General features: G+C 36.5%; 1 protein-coding gene across 1 annotated transcript in view; it reads left to right on the forward strand.

Moving 5' to 3' along the window:
* LOC123566687 (ubiquitin-conjugating enzyme E2 Q2-like) overlaps positions 1–18,397 on the forward strand; it is a 43,208-nt gene that overhangs the window by 5,566 nt on the left and 19,245 nt on the right. Inside the window, exons 5-10 of the mRNA XM_045360995.2 lie at positions 845–941; positions 2,321–2,405; positions 4,646–4,706; positions 5,332–5,422; positions 7,666–7,773; positions 8,844–8,939. Coding sequence (XP_045216930.2) covers positions 845–941; positions 2,321–2,405; positions 4,646–4,706; positions 5,332–5,422; positions 7,666–7,773; positions 8,844–8,939 — 538 coding nt within the window. The remainder of the gene's footprint in view (positions 1–844; positions 942–2,320; positions 2,406–4,645; positions 4,707–5,331; positions 5,423–7,665; positions 7,774–8,843; positions 8,940–18,397) is intronic.

Consider the following 18,397-nt stretch of genomic DNA (forward strand, 5'->3'; position numbering starts at 1 on the left):
GTATATGGTTTGGTTGATGGGTTGTGGGTGGGGCTGGCAAAATGTGGACATTCGTGAGTAAATGCCACATTGGTGGCAATACAGGTATTAATGGGTAGAATTTTGGTAAATACTGGTAATTGTTGCTGTACACTTTTAAAAAATCAACCTTTTGTCAATATATAAGTGACCATTTTACTTGTATGTGAAAATGAAGTTCTCTCAAAGTGTATTGAAAATCAAGGGCTCGACATATCAACTCATGCGCTCGTAATTTATACGAGTAGAAATCAGCTCCATATGAGTGGAAGTTGCTATAGTACTCCTCCAGCCAAGTAAATTACAGGACAAGTGCTAGTACAAATTGTAGCCAGACTAGTGAACATTCTAGACAGCTCATTCTGCAGGACAAGTGATTTCTTGTAAACTGAAAGACAAAAACACCTACCAGGACTTTTAAGTATCAAATAATCTCAACACATTTTGAATGGTGTGAAAAAAATTTCTGCTTGGGATATTACAAATTTGTATTTTGTAATTCCTCGGTGTCAGAAAAATGCCCTTTTTCAGCAGTATTTTAGTTATGCAATATTGGTCAGTTAACTGAATCAGTGTTCCTGGTTTCTGTTGCTAGTACTGGCTTGTTCTCTACAAGTTCTATACGTGACTTAGAGGTGAAAGCTGAACTCTTTCATAGCATCACAAACACCTAGAGAGAAGGGTCTAAGTTGATATTCTCTTTATCTTTAGTTGTTTGACTCTTCCTACTTAGCTAACAGAAAAAAAAGCTTCTTGAAAATTGAAATGAATGAAAGCACGTTCTGAACCCTAAACAATGAAACTAAATGAGCATGTATACTTTCAGCGATCAGAAAGCCAAAGAGGAAGTGGATGGTATAGACACAGAGAACCTCGCCGTTCTGGAGAGACTGAAACAGAGTCAACGAGATGAATATCTAAAGGTAGTTAGTTAACAGGTCCTCACATAGTTTCAGAAACTCACTCTGCTCTTATGGGTAAAATATTTTATTTAAAGCTTTTTTTTTTTAAATTGATAAAACCACAAGTCTGTCAATTTGACAGAGATGATGACTGGTGTAGAGATAGATAAAGGTGGTAGTCATTTCTTTGAATTGAGTCATTTGTGGTCCAATTTAACAAATTAAGTTACCCATTTGTGTAATCAGATGTTGAAATTAACACATTTATACTTCTACGAAAAAAAGACCACCCAGAACCATGAAATCTCATATCCACAAATTTAAACGAGGTCACAGGCATGACGTTTCCATTTTCTGTTGCATGCTCTCTTTGAAAAGGTCAGACCACTCCACTTAGCAAACATCTGATATATGATATAATGACCATATTTTTCTTCCTTGTCAGTTTTTCTGAGAAAAGATTTTCAGTATATTATTGGAAATACAGTTAACCTGTATTAATTAGCCAGCTTAGGGATTTATAAAATGTGGCTGCATAAGGCAGGTCCAGAAAGAAAATGGAAAGAATTGCCATGATGGAACATTTTTTGACTGGCTACTTACAGCATGTGGCTGCTTCATACAGGTGACCGTTACGGGACGAGATATGAATTGTATATTGATAAATAAAAAGAAATATCTTATCACAAATTTCGTCTTTTACCTAGCAGCACTGAGAAATTTGTACTTTTATACCAGTATAAAGTGGGAAAATGTGCACTTTGCTATAACATATGTGCATACATGTATTAAGTCATTTATTTTTGCAATATATCTACTTGAGAGAAGGCACTTGAAAAGTTGTGAAGTTATGAATGAATCATTTACAAGAAGCCACAAACTCTGCGGAAATAAGGTCTGTCTGATGAAACTGAGTGAGCAAAACACTTAGACAGATTCAAAGAGGTGTCCCAAGTGGTTCTGGGGAGACAGCTTGTATTTGAACTTGTATGTGAAAAGAATTGAAACCACTACATTACAGTTGCATGATCGTAAGAGGTGGCTTATAGAGTCTGAATACATGGTTTTGCTGAATCATTGTGATTTGGGCAGGTATAAATGTTTTGATTCCATAGGAGATGTTAAACCAAGATTTTTAGTCCTGTTGGTGCAATTTAAACTATATCGTGTTTGTGTGCCATTAAACTCATATCATATTAATCGGGCAGTCATGTGATTACTTACCTTGCAAGGCAAATGTTAAAAACATAACAATGTGCCTGAAGACATTCCGCTTCAGTCATATTCAGATAATATCTTGTCAAGTCTGTGGCAAAAGTTGGTCTGGAGTTTTCCTTTGAAAGCATGTAACATTTTGACCAAACTTTTTATAGCGTTGTATTTTGCTCTTGGTATTTCAGGGTTCAGTGTCTGGCTCTGTACAAGCTACAGACAGACTGATGAAAGAGCTGAGAGAGATTTACAGGTCCGAGAGTTTTAAAAACGGTATGCATGTATTTAGTTTAAACCTATTTTATACATTGATTCTAGGGAAAATTCTATAAGCTTATGTTGAACAGGCTTAACGACGGCTTCCTGGATTTCTGAGCAGTTCTTTGTGCCTTGATGTGGGATTAATTGGGACTGCGGTCAGATTTATCTCTCACAGGGATTCGAACACAGGACCTTGGATTTGGGAGTCATATGCTCTTTCCAAGCACCCTTTTGCCACACAAGTATATAATAGTAGTATATATCAGACTGAAGGAAAATGTAAAAACACTTGACCTTGAATGTATCATAAGCATGAAATGTAACCATTACATTGCCTCAATATATTCCTGCTTATTTTAATTCCAGTGGTCTAAAATTTAAAATAAATTACATTTTTAGGCTGTTTACCTTGGTGCCTTTTGACTTAACAAAATAAAGTCATTTTGTGGTGTTTCTTTAATGCATGTTTAAGCTCAGGTCATGTTGAAACTTCAGATAGTTACGACTGATAAACTATGAATAAGATTTGTCTCCCTTCCTTTAATGAAAAGATTTCCATTTGAAAAAGTGTTGTCTTTGTATTTGAATTTGAACTTTTCATGGTCATCTTAGGTTTATAAAGTTTTAATATGACCCAAATTGTGTCATTGTAACTCTAAGACTCCTCCAAAACACAATGTACTGGTCTAGTCAATCAAGAGATTTGTAAAATATCATGTTTGTGCACTTTTATTTGTCATTTTGATCATTATGACATTGTATGAAGTTGAATAAAGGGTACATTTCTCCAGTACCATATTTGAGTTAATAAATAAAGGCTGTATGCCTCCAGTACCATATTTGAGTTAATAAATAAAGGCTGTATGCCTCCAGTTCGATATTTGAGTTAATAAATAAAGGCCACATGCCACCAGTACCATATTTGAGTTCTGTGAGTCTCAGAGTAAATATTGATATAAGTAGAGGATTCCTTGGCCAAGTGGTTGAGGCTGCTGACTCTCCCTGCCCCCACCCCCCTCATAGCTGTGGAATCAAGCCTTGCTTATATCATCACATGACAAAGCCACTCGGTTGTGTTGTGGAATGTCAATGGTACCTAGGTGCCAGTCTGTGCTTAAAATGATATCTAGAGGGACACACGGGTCCTCCACAGTTAAACGTATGGCATGAACTGGGTTACTGTGAGTGTGACTTAAAACCAAAATGAAAGGAAAAAAGCTATCAGTCCATTGTTTACTAGATAATTGTCTACATGGATTAATAGATAGCTGTATTAATTTTCAGTGCATATTTCATTTTTCACACAGATTATAAGCATGGATATGCAATGTGTCATGTGCAAAAACCATTTCACTAGGTCAAAGGCCAAGGTCACAGTCCTTGGTTCAACTTAGCCAATTTTCACTACATAAGTGGTCTTCGTGTCTGGGCCATAACTTTGACATGCATGGTCTGATTTCAAAATAATTTGACACAACTGATAAGCATGGATAGACGATATGTCATGCACAAAAACCATTTCACTAGCTCAGAGGTCAAGGTCACAGTCCTTGGTTGAACTTAGCCAATTTTCAATACATAAGTGGTCTTCGTGTCTGAGCCATAACTTTGACATGCATGGTCTGATTTCAAAATAATGTGACACAAATGATAAGCATGGATAGACAATGTGTCATGCGCAAAAACCATTTCACTAGCTCAAAGGTCAAGGTCACAGTCCTTGGTTGAACTTAGCCAATTTTCACTACATATACAGATTACTAAATTTTCTGGTTTTCCTACAATATTTTTTTTTGTAAATAAATAGGGCCAAGGGTCCTTCTTTTAGTTTGTGAGCAGTACCATGCCTGTGACCTTTCTCATGAAGCAGTGGCATCCGTGTCTGTGACACATTTCTAGTTTAAAATTTCCTAAACACATTGCATTGAAATTTCCAGTGAACGGTTCATGTGAAGTCTCTGCTAAAAAATGAGATCTAAAAATCAGGTTATGCGGTATAATGTGTTCTTGTTAGAATTCTTTTACATTGAAAAAGTTTCCATTATGCCTGCATTGAATCAGTTGTGTTATTTCAGTTAGTGATCAATATGTATGTGACTCATTGGAGCAAAAAAAAAATTACATGATTAATGTCGGATATGTGATAACTTGTTTAGTTTGTGCTGAGACTCATCATGTTATTACGCAATAATCGGCATTTTCTTTAATATGTCATGAAGAATTTTCACACATTTCTTTTCTCATTATTTCAGGAGTATTTACAGTTGAGCTAGTCAATGACAGTTTATATGAATGGCATATACGGTTAAAAAAGTAAGTATAAGAGGTTAAAAAAAACTACCATTCGTTAGATTTGGGGATTTTTTAGCCAGCCAGTGATTTTTTCAATGCAAGTTCCACGTGATTTTATGGTTAAAAAAGTATAAGAGGTAAAAAAAAGCTACAATGAGAACATTTGGTAAATTTGTGGATTTTTTGGTCAGCAAGTGATGTTTTCAATGCAAGTTTCAGTAGATTTTTGAGATTTTGTAAATATATGATGCATGGTTTTATCAGTGGTTTTAACATTGGTTAGTTTCTTTTAGAGCTAACATTGCTCAGAAATTAATCTGCTAATCTAGCAGTTATTTCAAGGGTGTTTTAGAAACATTTAACATTTACCTTGCTAAATTTCTAAACTGGACTGGTCCATCATTCAATTTGAGCGATACCACTTATTATTCAAAGGGGTGTGCTAGCTGATCTTGGTCTGCACTGGTCGCAGAGGCAGAACCAATTGCTGCCAGCAGGCTAAAGAGTAAAACTAGGGTCTCTTAATATTCCGGGCAACATCGCAAAACTCACGCCTTAGACAGATTGGCTGCACAACAGTTCTATAGCTGTTCCCCCCCTAACGGAGCAGAATCATAGTTAGTTGATGAAATTTTCTTGATTTCAGGGTAGATCCTGATAGTCCACTGTACCAGGACATGGAGACGTACAAGGAGAAGGAGAACAGAGACCATATATTGCTGAGCTGTTCTTTTAAAGTAAGTCAAGGAAGGAGAGCAGTGGTCTAGTGGCTAGAGACTAGAGAGTGGTTTAAATAAGCTTGAAGCTGTCATCACAGTTGAGTTAGGATAGATTTATGTGAACTAAAATAAGTCAATGAATGCAAGTGTTAAAATGATTAAGATGGTTCTGAAATGGTATACTCCTCTGTAGCTGAATGTGTCTGGCCTTAAATCACTTGTAACACAACTGCATGTTTGAAACACCACAAAGCCTGTTGAATTCTTTCTCTAGCTGGTTGTTAGAAGGCAGTGGGTTTACTAAAGTGCAGCATAGTTTTAAGGATGAAACCTTACAGTTTTTCAAAACCTCTAATTGTTTACTACAGTTTGTAATAGTTGTGGATATTTTGCAAATATTTGTGACATTATTATATGTACTCAAAGCTTTGAGATGTCTAGGTAGGTCAGATTTTGATAGATTTGTTACTGTTACAGTATTCCTTAATGCCAATTTGTTATCAGCTAAAATAAAGCAGAGAATACCTGAATTTACATTTTGTTTATTAAAAATGATGTACCACCTGTACAAAATGTAACTTTATAAAATGAAAACAACAAAGAGTTTGCATCTTCACTTTGAAATATTAACATTCATCACCTTCACTTCATAGGTATCACACTTCTAAATAGCGCTATTAATAATTTACTTCTGATCTATAAATTTTGTAACTTTCTGTTTGTGACAAAGCAAATGTAAATGGTCATAAAATCTAAGATAACCTCTAAGAGACCTCACATGAAGTTATCTAATATTCCAGCTGAATAGCATTGATTTAACCATGGGCTGGAATACCTTATCATTGATAGATCTTACATACATGTATATAATCCAAATGGTCAGTCTGAGTGGTGACAGGTTAAATCAGGACTGCTCTTGACCATTGATAATTTATCTGTGATGTTCATGAATGGAACTATTTTAAGTAGTGTATGAACATCATTTTGATATGATTAAAAGATAATATAAAGATTAATATATATGGTTATCAGAAGTACACATAATTTCGGTAGTAGGTAAAACTCACTTTTAACCTGGACTACATGAAGTTATACTTACCCTTATGTTGGCGTCCACATCCAGAAATTTGGTTGAAGTTCTGTTACTTTTTCAAAAAATCTCTGCTGTTACTGAATGGATTGCTTAAAACTTCAAACTTGGCTATTCCTTTTCAACATTCACATCATTGATAAGGTTCTGATACACTCAATCTCTGTTGTTACCTTGTACTCTGTGGATTTGATTGCGTTGACCTCCCAGGACAAGTTACGTAACTGTAGCTTTTATTTCTCAGGATATGCCCCTTTAGAAACTTAGAATCTCAGGTTTAAGTTTTGCATGTAAGCAGGTTTCTCAAAAACTGCTGGGTCAGTTGCCTTCAAGTTTGCACATATCTTCGACATCATGTGTTCACCTCATAGCAAAAAATCAAGCACATGACCCTGATTTTCTATTGACCATATATATATAGTTTTGTCTGAAGTTTTGAAAAAGGTTTAATAAAATGCAACTTTGTAGAAATTGTTTTATTCAAATATGCAAAATTGCATTAATCATAAAAACTTTATGCTAGAAAGTTCAATGGGGTATACTGGGTACACCAGTTACCCTGAGTCTTATATTCAGTGGACTCTATTTATAACAAAATGATTTTATGAAAGGATAAATTTTATTCTGTTTAATCAATTTATATTTTAGCTTTAGACATTTGGCAAACAAATCGTCAAAACACCAGGTAAAAGTTCCACTATTGTCATTCAAAGAACAGAGGTGGGGAATTTTAGCATTTTATGGCATATACCTATTACAGTGAATTTCAACTGCCAGTCTTGTTAAATTGATCTAAGACAAAGAAAGCAGTTCTATTTTACAATGGGCCAAACTGAATATGAAACAGATATGGCAGAAATAAGCAACTTCATTGAAAATTTGCGGAGAAAAATAGCAGATATTAAACATAACAACCAGTCATTTAGTTAAATTCCTTAATTTCTTGTGAAATAAAAAGAAATACACTCCAATTTTCAAAAATAGTTTCGCTAAAAATCTAAGCACATTGAGCATAAATAATGAAGGAGAAGATGTAAAGCAATTTTCATGTTAAGTGTCAAAACAGGACATTCACAGTAATATGTATATCCCGGTAATTGGTATACCCAGTATATGACACTGTTATTTGTCATGTTTTATTTGTGTATGAAAATATTCTGTTTTATTTCAGGAAAACTTTCCATTTGAGCCCCCATTCATCCGAGTGATAATGCCTGTGTTAAAAGGAGGATATGTTTTAGGGGGTGGTGCTATATGTATGGAATTGTTAACGAAACAGGTCAGTGAAAATGCTCTTATATTCATTGTTGTTATGCTTGTAAATATCCTTTAGCCTGCTGGTGGTAAATGATTTTGCCTTCGCGACCAGTGCTGGCTAAGAGCAGCCTGCATGGAAGTGCAGGTTGATCATGGTCTGCACTGTTCACTATTCTGTCAGTCAGTTTTCAGTGAACTACCTTTTGAATAATTAGTGGTACTGCCTAAATTTAATAGTAGACCTAGTCCAGTTTAGAAATTTAGCAGAGCAAAGGTACTTTTTTTAAAAAGATTTCACAAATATTTCCTTTCGTAACCATCTATAGAGTTTCCACTTACCTTGAAAAGTCTGGGGGAAATTTTTTTTTTTTTTCAAAGTCAGTGAATTGTCAGGGAAATCTTGATACTGGTCTGTGAAAAATGAAATTTTAGAAAAGTCAGGGGAAAATGAAATTCTGGGTTGATGTTTAAAATGTTCAGTGGCAATGGCAGTCTTCAAGCAGTATTTATAAGTATTTCCAAACACATTTTGGTGTAATTGTGTATAAACATAATTTAAATGTATTTGAATCAATTTCGTTTTTTATGTTAACTTTGAATTTCGGAAGAATGAAAGGCTTTGCAACCCTTAAAAGGGTGGATTGGATGGCTGTAAGGGAGGAGGAGGCCCTGATCTACCAAAACTGTTTAAACAAGCAGTGTAACTCGATTAGCAATCTAGGGCCATCATGGCCCTCTTGTTATTGGTTTATCCCCAAGAGTTGCCAATCATTTAAAATGTTCTCATTTCAAAAAAGGAACGGTTGTCATGAAAACATTGAAATCATACATGTATATGGTTCGAAAGAGTTTTTCATGTGAACATCCTTTTATTTTCACTCGGTCCTGCCAAGCAATTTGGTACCTATGAAAAATTGTCTTTTATTTTCACTCGGTCCTGCCAAGCAATTTGGTACCTATGAAAAATTGTCTTTTATTTTCACTCGGTCCTGCCAAGCAATTTGGTACTTTTGAAAAAATGTTTTCGAGAGGTGAATGGAAGTCCTTACTGGTCTCTGACATACTACATCATGGAGTCATTCTTATTTTCAGGGTTGGAGCAGTGCCTACAGCATGGAGTCAGTTATATATCAGATTGCTGCCACGTTGGTAAAAGGCAAGGCTCGCATTCAGTTTGGGGCGTCGAAGGTATCTTGTCTTAATGATATAAAAGATAAGATTTTAATCTAGTTCAAGTAACATTTTATTCCCCGTCGAAGGCGGAGGGATATAGTTTTGGCATTGGCTGTTCGTCTTTTCGTCTGTCCTTCTGTCCGGAGCCATATCTAGGAAGTTGTTGGGAATATTTAGATAAAACTTCATATACATGTTTACCACTATGAGGAAATGCAGCCCTTCAAGTTTCAGAGTTATTACCCTTAGAAGTTTCTAGTGTTAACTATATAGGGTATTATAAATATGGCAATTTCTGCTTTATAACTTGTGATGTATTTGACCTAGTACTATGAAACTTAAATTGAATTTAGATCATCATAATGTGGTAGTGCACCACAATGTTGTCAGGCTACCTTTAGTAACTGCAGAGTTATTGCCATATAATTGTTTAAAAATCCACATATTTGTACATAACAAACTAACCAATTGGTAGAACTTCATTAAACTTTCCCCGCAGTTAGATTATATATAATATATGTTTTTGTCAGTTCAGTGAAAAAAGATCTTTGTTTTCACAAGAGTGAAAAACTGTTGAAATGGATTACACATAAGGCTCCATTGCAATGAAATACATATATTTTGAAATGCATGGCAAACACGTACCTTGCCCTGCTTACTAAGATCTTTGAACTCTAAACTTGGTAATGTTCAAGTCTTAATATTCTGTGAACCCGACCTGACATATCCTTTTTTTGTCAGTAAGAAAATGGTTTTAAAAACATCTGTTAAAAATGAGGAAAAATGTATTTAAACATGGAATTAAGATGTAACCATCATATTATTACTTGTTCCTCTATATATAGATTGTCCAGGGGTATTCTCATCTAAAAGTTATGGGTTCAGAAATATTTCAGTTTGAGATCATAGACTGGTGAATGTAGGGCTTTGGACAGGTTAAGCACTATGTTAATGGTTCTTAAGGCATCTTTACAGCTGTTAGGTCCAAGGTACTTGTAATCTTGTTTAGATGGTGTCAGCCACACTGCAGGGAAGTCATTGTTGTACAAGCCCAGTTGGGGTCATGAGTATGAGACCCACTGTGGTCAGGACCATTAAGGTGTCTGCCACTAAACAGGGAAGACATTGGTTCAAATCCTTTTGGGGTCAGGACTGTGAAGGTGTCGGCCGCTTTACAGGGAAGTCATGAGTTTGAAACGTTTTTGGGTCATGACCTGGAAGGTGTCGGTCGCTTTGCAGGGAAGTCATGAGTTCGAGCCGTTTTTGGGTCAGGACTGTGAAGATGACGGTCACTTAATAGGGAAGTTTTTAGGTTTGAACCCTTTTTGGGTCAGGACTGTGAAGGTGTCAGCTGCTCTGCAGGGAAGACATGAGTTCGAACGCTGTTTTGGGTCAGGACTGTGAAAGTTCTGAGGTTTGAACCCTTTTGGGGTCAGGACTTGGATAGTTTCAGTCACTAAGGGGAAGTCATTAGGTTTGGATCCCAAAACATTTTTCGGTCTCAGCTGAGGTTGAGTTTGAAATTTTAATATCAATTTAACTAAATCTTCAAGGTTAAATTCCAGCTTAGACCGACCATCAATACTGAATAGCCATTTGAAAATAGTTGTTAACTTAATATTTAGTTTTAAACATACTATTTAAATATAACTGACAAATAAAGTTTCGTTATCAAACTCAGCAGAGACTAAAAATGTTTTGTGAACACAGGGCCTGGACTGCATACTGCTACATAAAATCATAATACCCCCTTGAAGCTGACTTTGGACTTGAACTCCTTCGGTCTAGCTAATACAAATTAGCATGAAGTAGCTGAGTTATCAAAGTAGGGGAGAAGCTGTTTAGAGTGTGAAAACATATAAACATAATTTACGGGAATTAAAGATGCTAACAGTGTTGTTTAGCATTGATAAAGGTCAAAGGGGAATCATTGTGCTTTGGAAGTTGAAAAATTATAGTTCAGGAAAGTTAATGGTAAAGTATATGATCAGTATCTGGTACATTAGATAATAAATACATTAAAAAGTTTGGGAGGGTAGTGAGGGGTCCTTAAATTTGCAACAATTTTTTCTTAACTTTCCGAATTGTCGTGGAACTAAGACGTTTTTGTGCTGTAAAATATACAGTTTGTACCAAAATAATATCTCGGATTCCAAAAAAGCAAACAAGTGTTATGCAGGGAGGACTTTGGAAATCTTATTCAAAGGTGTTTCTTGGCAGTTCAATGTTATAGGTAGATTTTGCTGTAAATTTGTACAGATATTGGTTGATTTTCTGGTTGGGAACAAGATTTCAGACAGGACTAGTTTCTGTACATGTAATATAACTGTATGATTTGTTTGTTTGTTTTGGGTTTAACGCTGTTTTTGTGGCCCCCCAATGAGTGGTGGGGGCATATAGATTTGCTCTTGTCCATCCGAAGTTCATGACGCGCCTAGCTCAAAAAGTATTCGATATAAATTGATGAAACCTTGCTTGAATCTTTGTCATGATATGACTTGCGCACCTCCTATTTTTGGTCTGGCTCCGCCCCCTATTTTCAGAGTTATGGCCCCTGAAATAGTAAAAAATGCACATTTTGACCTTGTGACACGCGTAGCTCAAGAAGTATTTGATATAGATTCATGAAACCTTGCATGAGTCTTAAACATGATATGAACTTGCGCACCTCCCATTTTTCATCTGGGTCCGCCCCCTATTTTCAGAGTTATGGCCCCTGAAATAGTAAAAAAATGCACATTTTCACCTTTTGACGCGCCTAGCTCAAAAAGTATTTAATATAAATTTATTAAACCTTGTATGAGTCTTTATCATGATATGAACTTGCACACCTCCTATATTTTGTCTGGGCTCCGCCCCCTATTTTCAGAGTTATGGCCCCTGAAATAGTCAAAAATGCACAATTTCACCTTGTGATGCGCCTAACTCAAAAAGTAATACATATAATTTGTTCAAACCTTGCATGAGTCTTTATCATGATATGAACTTGCGCACGTCCTATTTTTTATCTGGGTCCGCCCCCTATTTTTAGAGTTACGGCCCCTGAAATAGTAAAAAATGCACATTTTCACCTTGTGAAGCACCTAACTCAAAAAGTATTACATATAAATTGATTAAATCTTGCATGAGTCTTAATCATGATATGAACTTTAGCACCTCCTATTTTTTGTCAGCCTCCGCCCCCTATTTTCAGAGTTATGGCCCCTGAAATAGACAAAAAATGAACATTTTCACCTAATTATGTGCCTAGTTCAAAAAGTATTTCATGTAAATTCATGAAACGTTGCTGGAGTCTTTATTATGATGTGACCTTGCGCACTTGGCATTTTTCTTTAAAATCTTAGTGCTTATTACAGGGTTAAGGCCCTTGAAATAGCCAAAATAATAGATTTTTTGTTTGTGATCGATGCTCATAGCTCAAAAAGTATATGGCCTAGAATAATGAATCCTTTTCATAAAATGTTTGTTGAGGCTTTACCGTAACCATTAAGACTGCAAACATTTGAATTATTTCCCCTTATTTGTGACAAATGTACCAGTGGGGGGCACACCCAGTGTCCTACAGACATATTCTAGTTACAGCAGTATTTCAGTAATGTAACGGCAGGCTGTTAACCTAACCAGTGTTCCTGGATTCTGTACTAGTACAAACCTGTTCTCTACAAGTAACTGCCAACTTCCCTTTATGAATGATTTCATACATAATGTCCTAAATCAATTCGTCACGGAGAACATACGCCTCGCCTGGGGATTGAACTCGCGACCCCACGATCCGTAGACCAAGGCTCTACCTACTGAGCTAAGCGAATAAATCAACTGTATGAAGTAATTAAATCTTGATCATTCAGATTTTTGCTTTTCTTATCTACTGGGAAAAATATTTTTCATAAGTATTACGTAAAATTTTGAAATCATGTACTATATTCCACACCATGAGAAAACCAACATAGTGGCTTTGTGACCAGCATGGATCCAGACCAGCCTGCGCAGTCTGGTCAGGATCCATGCTGTTCGCTTTCAAAGCCTATTGAAATTAGAGAAACCATTATTGAACAGCATGGATCCTGACTAGACTGCACGGATGCGCAGGCTGGTCTGGATCCATGCTAGTAGCAAACACACTATGTTGGTTTTCTCATGGTGCAGCTCATATTATATCACCAGTGTTTACAACATATTTTTCCATTAACAGGTATAATCTTGATCATTCTGATGTTCTATTTTCTTACCTAAAGGAAGACTTTTTTTATGCCCCCAAAGGGAGGCATATTAGTTTTCAACTGTCCGTCCATTCGTCACAACGTTAACTTTTTGTATGAAGGCACTTTACTTGTGAACCACTGCACCCAGAACCTTCAAACTTCACATGCTGATAGTACTTATTGAGTACACGACCCCTACTGACTTTGGGGTCACCAGGTCAAGGTCACCAGGTCAAAGGTCAAGGCGCTGCGGGGGCATTTGTCACCATTAGTGACAGCTCTTGTTTCAAAAAATAAGTATTTACGTAAAATGTTGAAATCATGTATCCTCACTGTTTACAAGATATTTTTCCATATCATTTGGGTGTGTAGCAAGCATTGGGATGCGCAATTTGAGGTAACAAGTAGGATTGAGAAAAAATCAGTTTATTATACAAATGTATATACAAATCATCTGAACAAATAAAAAAGAAAAGTTTAAAAGTTTATCCAAAAAGTAAATAGTAATCACAATAAAATTAATATGAAAGTATTAAAATCTTTTTTTTTTTTTTAACTAATAGGTGGCCCGGTAGTGTAGTAGTCCGGGGATCGATTTCTAGTCCAGGCACTGGAAATTTCTGAGATGTTCTTGAGTGTCTCAGGGAGAAACTAAGAGGCAGTACTGGTTCTTTCCATGAAGGACGGCTTCGCGTGTATCAATGCTATACACTGGGCATGTTAAAGAACCAGACTGTCTGTTCCAAAAGACCTGGGCTAAGTTAGCCAGACAGGCCTGCATCTAAAAGGATTTCTCACCTGTCTGTTTTTGGGGCTTTGTCTCACTATTTCCCACTATTTCACTCTAAGTCTGTACTAGTAGAGGATGAATTGACGCCCTGTGTGGCTGCCTTTGGGCTATATGAAGCGCCTTTGAACGCGTTTATCATGAAAAGGACGCTATATAAATCTGGTATAATATATATGATATAATACTAATAATGTGTCTCTGGCATTGAAAGTAACAGCAGAGTTAATTAATTACTTATAATTACGTAGACATCTTGATTATTAATACTGCTGAAAACAAGAATTATGCCGTGTTACCATATATTCGTGCCCCTAAGTGGGTAATTACATGCTACTTCTGTAAAAAATGGACGTAAACTTAACAGATTTCTACTTTCAGCAACAACTGAACTTCAATCTATTGTTGTCTGACAACAAAAAACAGAACAATTTTAAACCGTTTCTAAAAATAAACATAACTGTAATAGCCAACCTTGACAGTCTGGATCGCTGAAACGCTTATCATCAAATTCATGTCCTTTGGTTCCCAGCTTTCTACAACAGTTTATATGATCAGGGAAACCAGTTCTATACTTCACAAAAAAAGTTTCTTCATATCACTGGATTAATGTCACTTTCATGAATTTTTGAAAGGCATTGTAGTAATTAATGCAAATAATTAAAGTACACTACCCAAGTATTTACAGCATTTTAAAGGTAAAGTTTTAAATATGAACTGTAAACATTAACATTTTTTTTTTTCTTACATTTTGGTAAACATATTTACTACTTTGAAATTTGGATGTAGTATGACATTACTGCTGGTCACAGTGTGGGCATAAGAACACACTATGCCTTCTAACCACTGTAACTTTAGTGCAAAAGGCCAGATGTACCCAGTGGCTGCACTTTTCACACATTGCCAAATTTACAATAATTGTAAGATATGGAAGCTTATCTAAGTTGGGCGGTGATAATTTTTGGCATACACAGCACAGATCAGCTTCTGAAACATCCTCTTCCTTGTCTTCAGTGTCTGTCAGGCTCTGACGGGTTGGGGATTTGGTCTTGGCATCCAGGTTTAAGCCACTTGTGGAGGGTTTGGGGCTGTCATGCATTTCCAGGTTAAGTTGTGCATTTTTTGTTGTGCCTTTGCTTTTAGTTGATGGCTTCTGTGTTTCTTTTTCTGCTTTTTCTACTTCATAATCATTTAGTTGTTTGTGGCAGTCATCCTATGTTATAGCGACACCACCTGGTTTTGGCTTCATTAATCTCTTGGCTTTGCATGCACCAGATACTATGACATTTGATTCACAGTCTGAGTTATTTTTCTTTTCAAGTTCTTTCCTTTCAGTTTTAAGTTTAAGGAATTCTTCTACTGCTCCCTTGCCAGACTTAATGGCTTTTACCTTTTCTAAAGGGCTCTCTTCTCTGAAGCCTTCTGCTGGGAAAAGCTTCTCTTTATGGACAGCATCTGCACAGAAAGGGTATATCCCTGTTTTCTTTAAACCAGCCTGTATATTGACTGGAGTGAAGGCCTTCAAATATGCTTTACATGCAATATCACAAATGTCATACTTTGTTATAACTGTTCCCATGTTCTGCCTCATAATCAAAGCACATTCAGAATACTAAAAAGACTTGAATGGCCCAAATATAGAAACATCAAGTGGCTGCAAGAGATGGGAAGTATGGGCTGGCAAGACAAATAATATAATGTAGTGCTCCTTGGCCCATTTTATCAAACTGGATTATATGAGCCATGCCATGAGAAAACCAACATAGTGGCTTTGAGACCAGCATGGATCCAGACCAGCCTGCGCATCCGCGCAGTCTGGTCAGGATCCATGCTGTTCGCTAACGGTTTCTTTAATTGCAATAGGTTATGAAAGCGAACATCATGGATCCTGACCAGACTGCGCGGATGTGCAGGCTGGTCTGGATCCATGCTGGTTGCAAAGCCACTATGTTGGTTTTCTCATGGCACGGCTCATGTATAAGATGCATGCCCATGAAACATAACTAGTACTGGCTAGCTGCTGCCTTCACCATTTGATACATAAGGTAAGAAATGTTCCTCAAGATACTGCCAGAATATATGTGAATTAGACCAGCCGGACTCTGACTGCACTTGCTCCAGCACAGGCTCCCTTCAGCAAATCAAGGTTGAAACGTTTACCCCTGAAAACAAAAAAAAAAGGTGGAAGAGAGTTTCCAATTGCATTCACACAACTAATAAGAGTTGTTGTTGTGGATCTGGGTGAAGTTACTGCCTGGGGTTTGGTGTTAATGCTTGCCAGTGTACTTGATGGTCTATGTTCTGGTTGGAGACCTGTTTCATCTATTTTATAAATCAAATGTGGTTTGTCCTGAAGATTATACGTAGTTATTATATCTTGCAAGTTTTTATAATATGAAGATACAGTTTCAGGGGTTGATGACGTGGCCCTCTGACTGTCAGGCTTCCTTGGATTTACACTGGTTAGTCTATGCTCCCAGCGTTTTAAAAATCCACAAATCCAGTTATAACTGAGAGGCTTATTCTTTGCCCTTTTCCCCATATCATATGCCAGTTCTCCAGCCAACTGCTGCAGCTGAACATTTGAAAAGCCATAACCCAGTTCACCAATTGCCTCCACATGATCAACAGGGGTCTCCTCCTCTTCCTTGCTTAATATAGTCTCACCACCAGGCTGAAAGTTATTTGGATCTATACACCCCTTTACCCTATCCCTTAATGTCTGCACAGGTACTGCAAACTGTTTTGCAGCTCTTTTGACTGGAGTCCCTCTCATTACTGCTTCGTAAGCTTGCAGCATAGGTTCAGGCATGTACTTTCTGTATTTGTCCTTTATTTTCTTTGGCTTATCCTACAAAAAATATTTTTTCATACTTGTTTTTGGTAACTTAGAACAATGAAAAAATTATCAAGAATTAAATTTATCATTTTGGCAATCAATAAGCAACGACATAAAATTTACAGATCTGTAGTGAAGCCTAGCCTTTATTTATCATCGTATGGGGTTAGAACAATCAAATTTTTTTTTAAATCTGAGGGCATGCCACTTTGCCTCATAATTTAATGAAAGAAAATCTCAGAGCAGGTAAGAATTTTCATTAAACAGACTTCAATCCATAATTGGATTTTAATTGGCATTTTGTATAATAAAATGCGTAGCGCAACTTTTCCACGTAAGTGTAACTAAATGATTAATATCACGTGACTTGAGTGTGTCAAGCGTCTCCGTGTTGTTACAATGCAGAAGAATGTAAATTTTACGCAAAACTAAGATTTATGGGCTGTTATTAGACAGAATTAAACAGATTAAAGGATTCAGGTACTAGGATATTGTTGTAATAGAAGTATTTTACCTGTTTCTTGTGCATTTTGATGGTTGAAATGACGAGCAAAAAACTTGTTGCGAAACCTGATAAAAACTCGGACACGCGCAGCGGTCTAGCGAGGCACCATTCCTTCCGTTTGTTTTGGCACAAATTTGATGTTAAGGCACGAATCAATGGTAACTGGCCATAGTTACTAAATTACAGAAAATTACTTACTAAATTAGGAAAATGTTACAATGAATTCATTAAAACTCTCAAGTTAAATAAATGGCCAAAAGTACAGTAAACCTCGCTTATAAGGAACAGCTTGGGACCTCTAAAAATTGTTCCTTATAACCGAGGTTCCTTATATTCGTATAGCGAACTAGTTCCTTGTTACCGAGGTTTGTATAACAAACACAATTTGTATAGCGAACACTATTTGACTGACGTTTGATAAGGGCTATGAGTTAACACTCCGGGCCGACCTTGAATCTTTATGCGAGAAAGTTGCATTTCTAGTACCGGTCCTTTCCTGGAGGGATGATAAGGTAAACTGCCTACATGTTTCTGCATGAATGAAATAGTGTTGAAACGCGGCGTTAAACCTAAAACAAGCCAAAATGTTCATCGGTAAGAATGACCGTAATTTATGTTTATAAGTAGGCTGTTTATGACATACAGTGTATTTCGACTAGACAACTACTTTTGCTGTTGTCCATTTTAGCACCTGCTATAATTTTTATAATTGAAAATTTGGTAAACTGGACTGTTTGCCATTGTTAATCACGTGTAATTAGCACTTTTATTTGGGATAGTATGACCTGACCGTGACTAATTTTCATTCACTATTGTTAACATGAAATACCTAATACATGTAGCTCTCAAACATAATCTTGAGTAAATATAAGTCTACTATCGTCTAGTATTTGGTAATTTGATGATATTATATAATTATGTCTCCCCCAGGAGACATATTGTTTTTGCCCTGTCCGTCCGTCCGTAAGTCACACTTCATTTCCGAGCAATAACTGGAGAACCATTTGACCTAGAACCTTCAAACTTCATAGGGTTGTAGGGCTGCTGGAGTAGATGGCCCCTATTGTTTTTCGGGTCACTCCATCAAAGGTCAAGGTCACAGGGGCCTGAACATTGAAAACCATTTCCGATCAATAACTA

The sequence above is a fragment of the Mercenaria mercenaria genome, chromosome 8 (assembly GCF_021730395.1).
Source record: "Mercenaria mercenaria strain notata chromosome 8, MADL_Memer_1, whole genome shotgun sequence".
In the NCBI taxonomy this organism is placed as follows: Eukaryota; Metazoa; Mollusca; class Bivalvia; order Venerida; family Veneridae; genus Mercenaria; species Mercenaria mercenaria.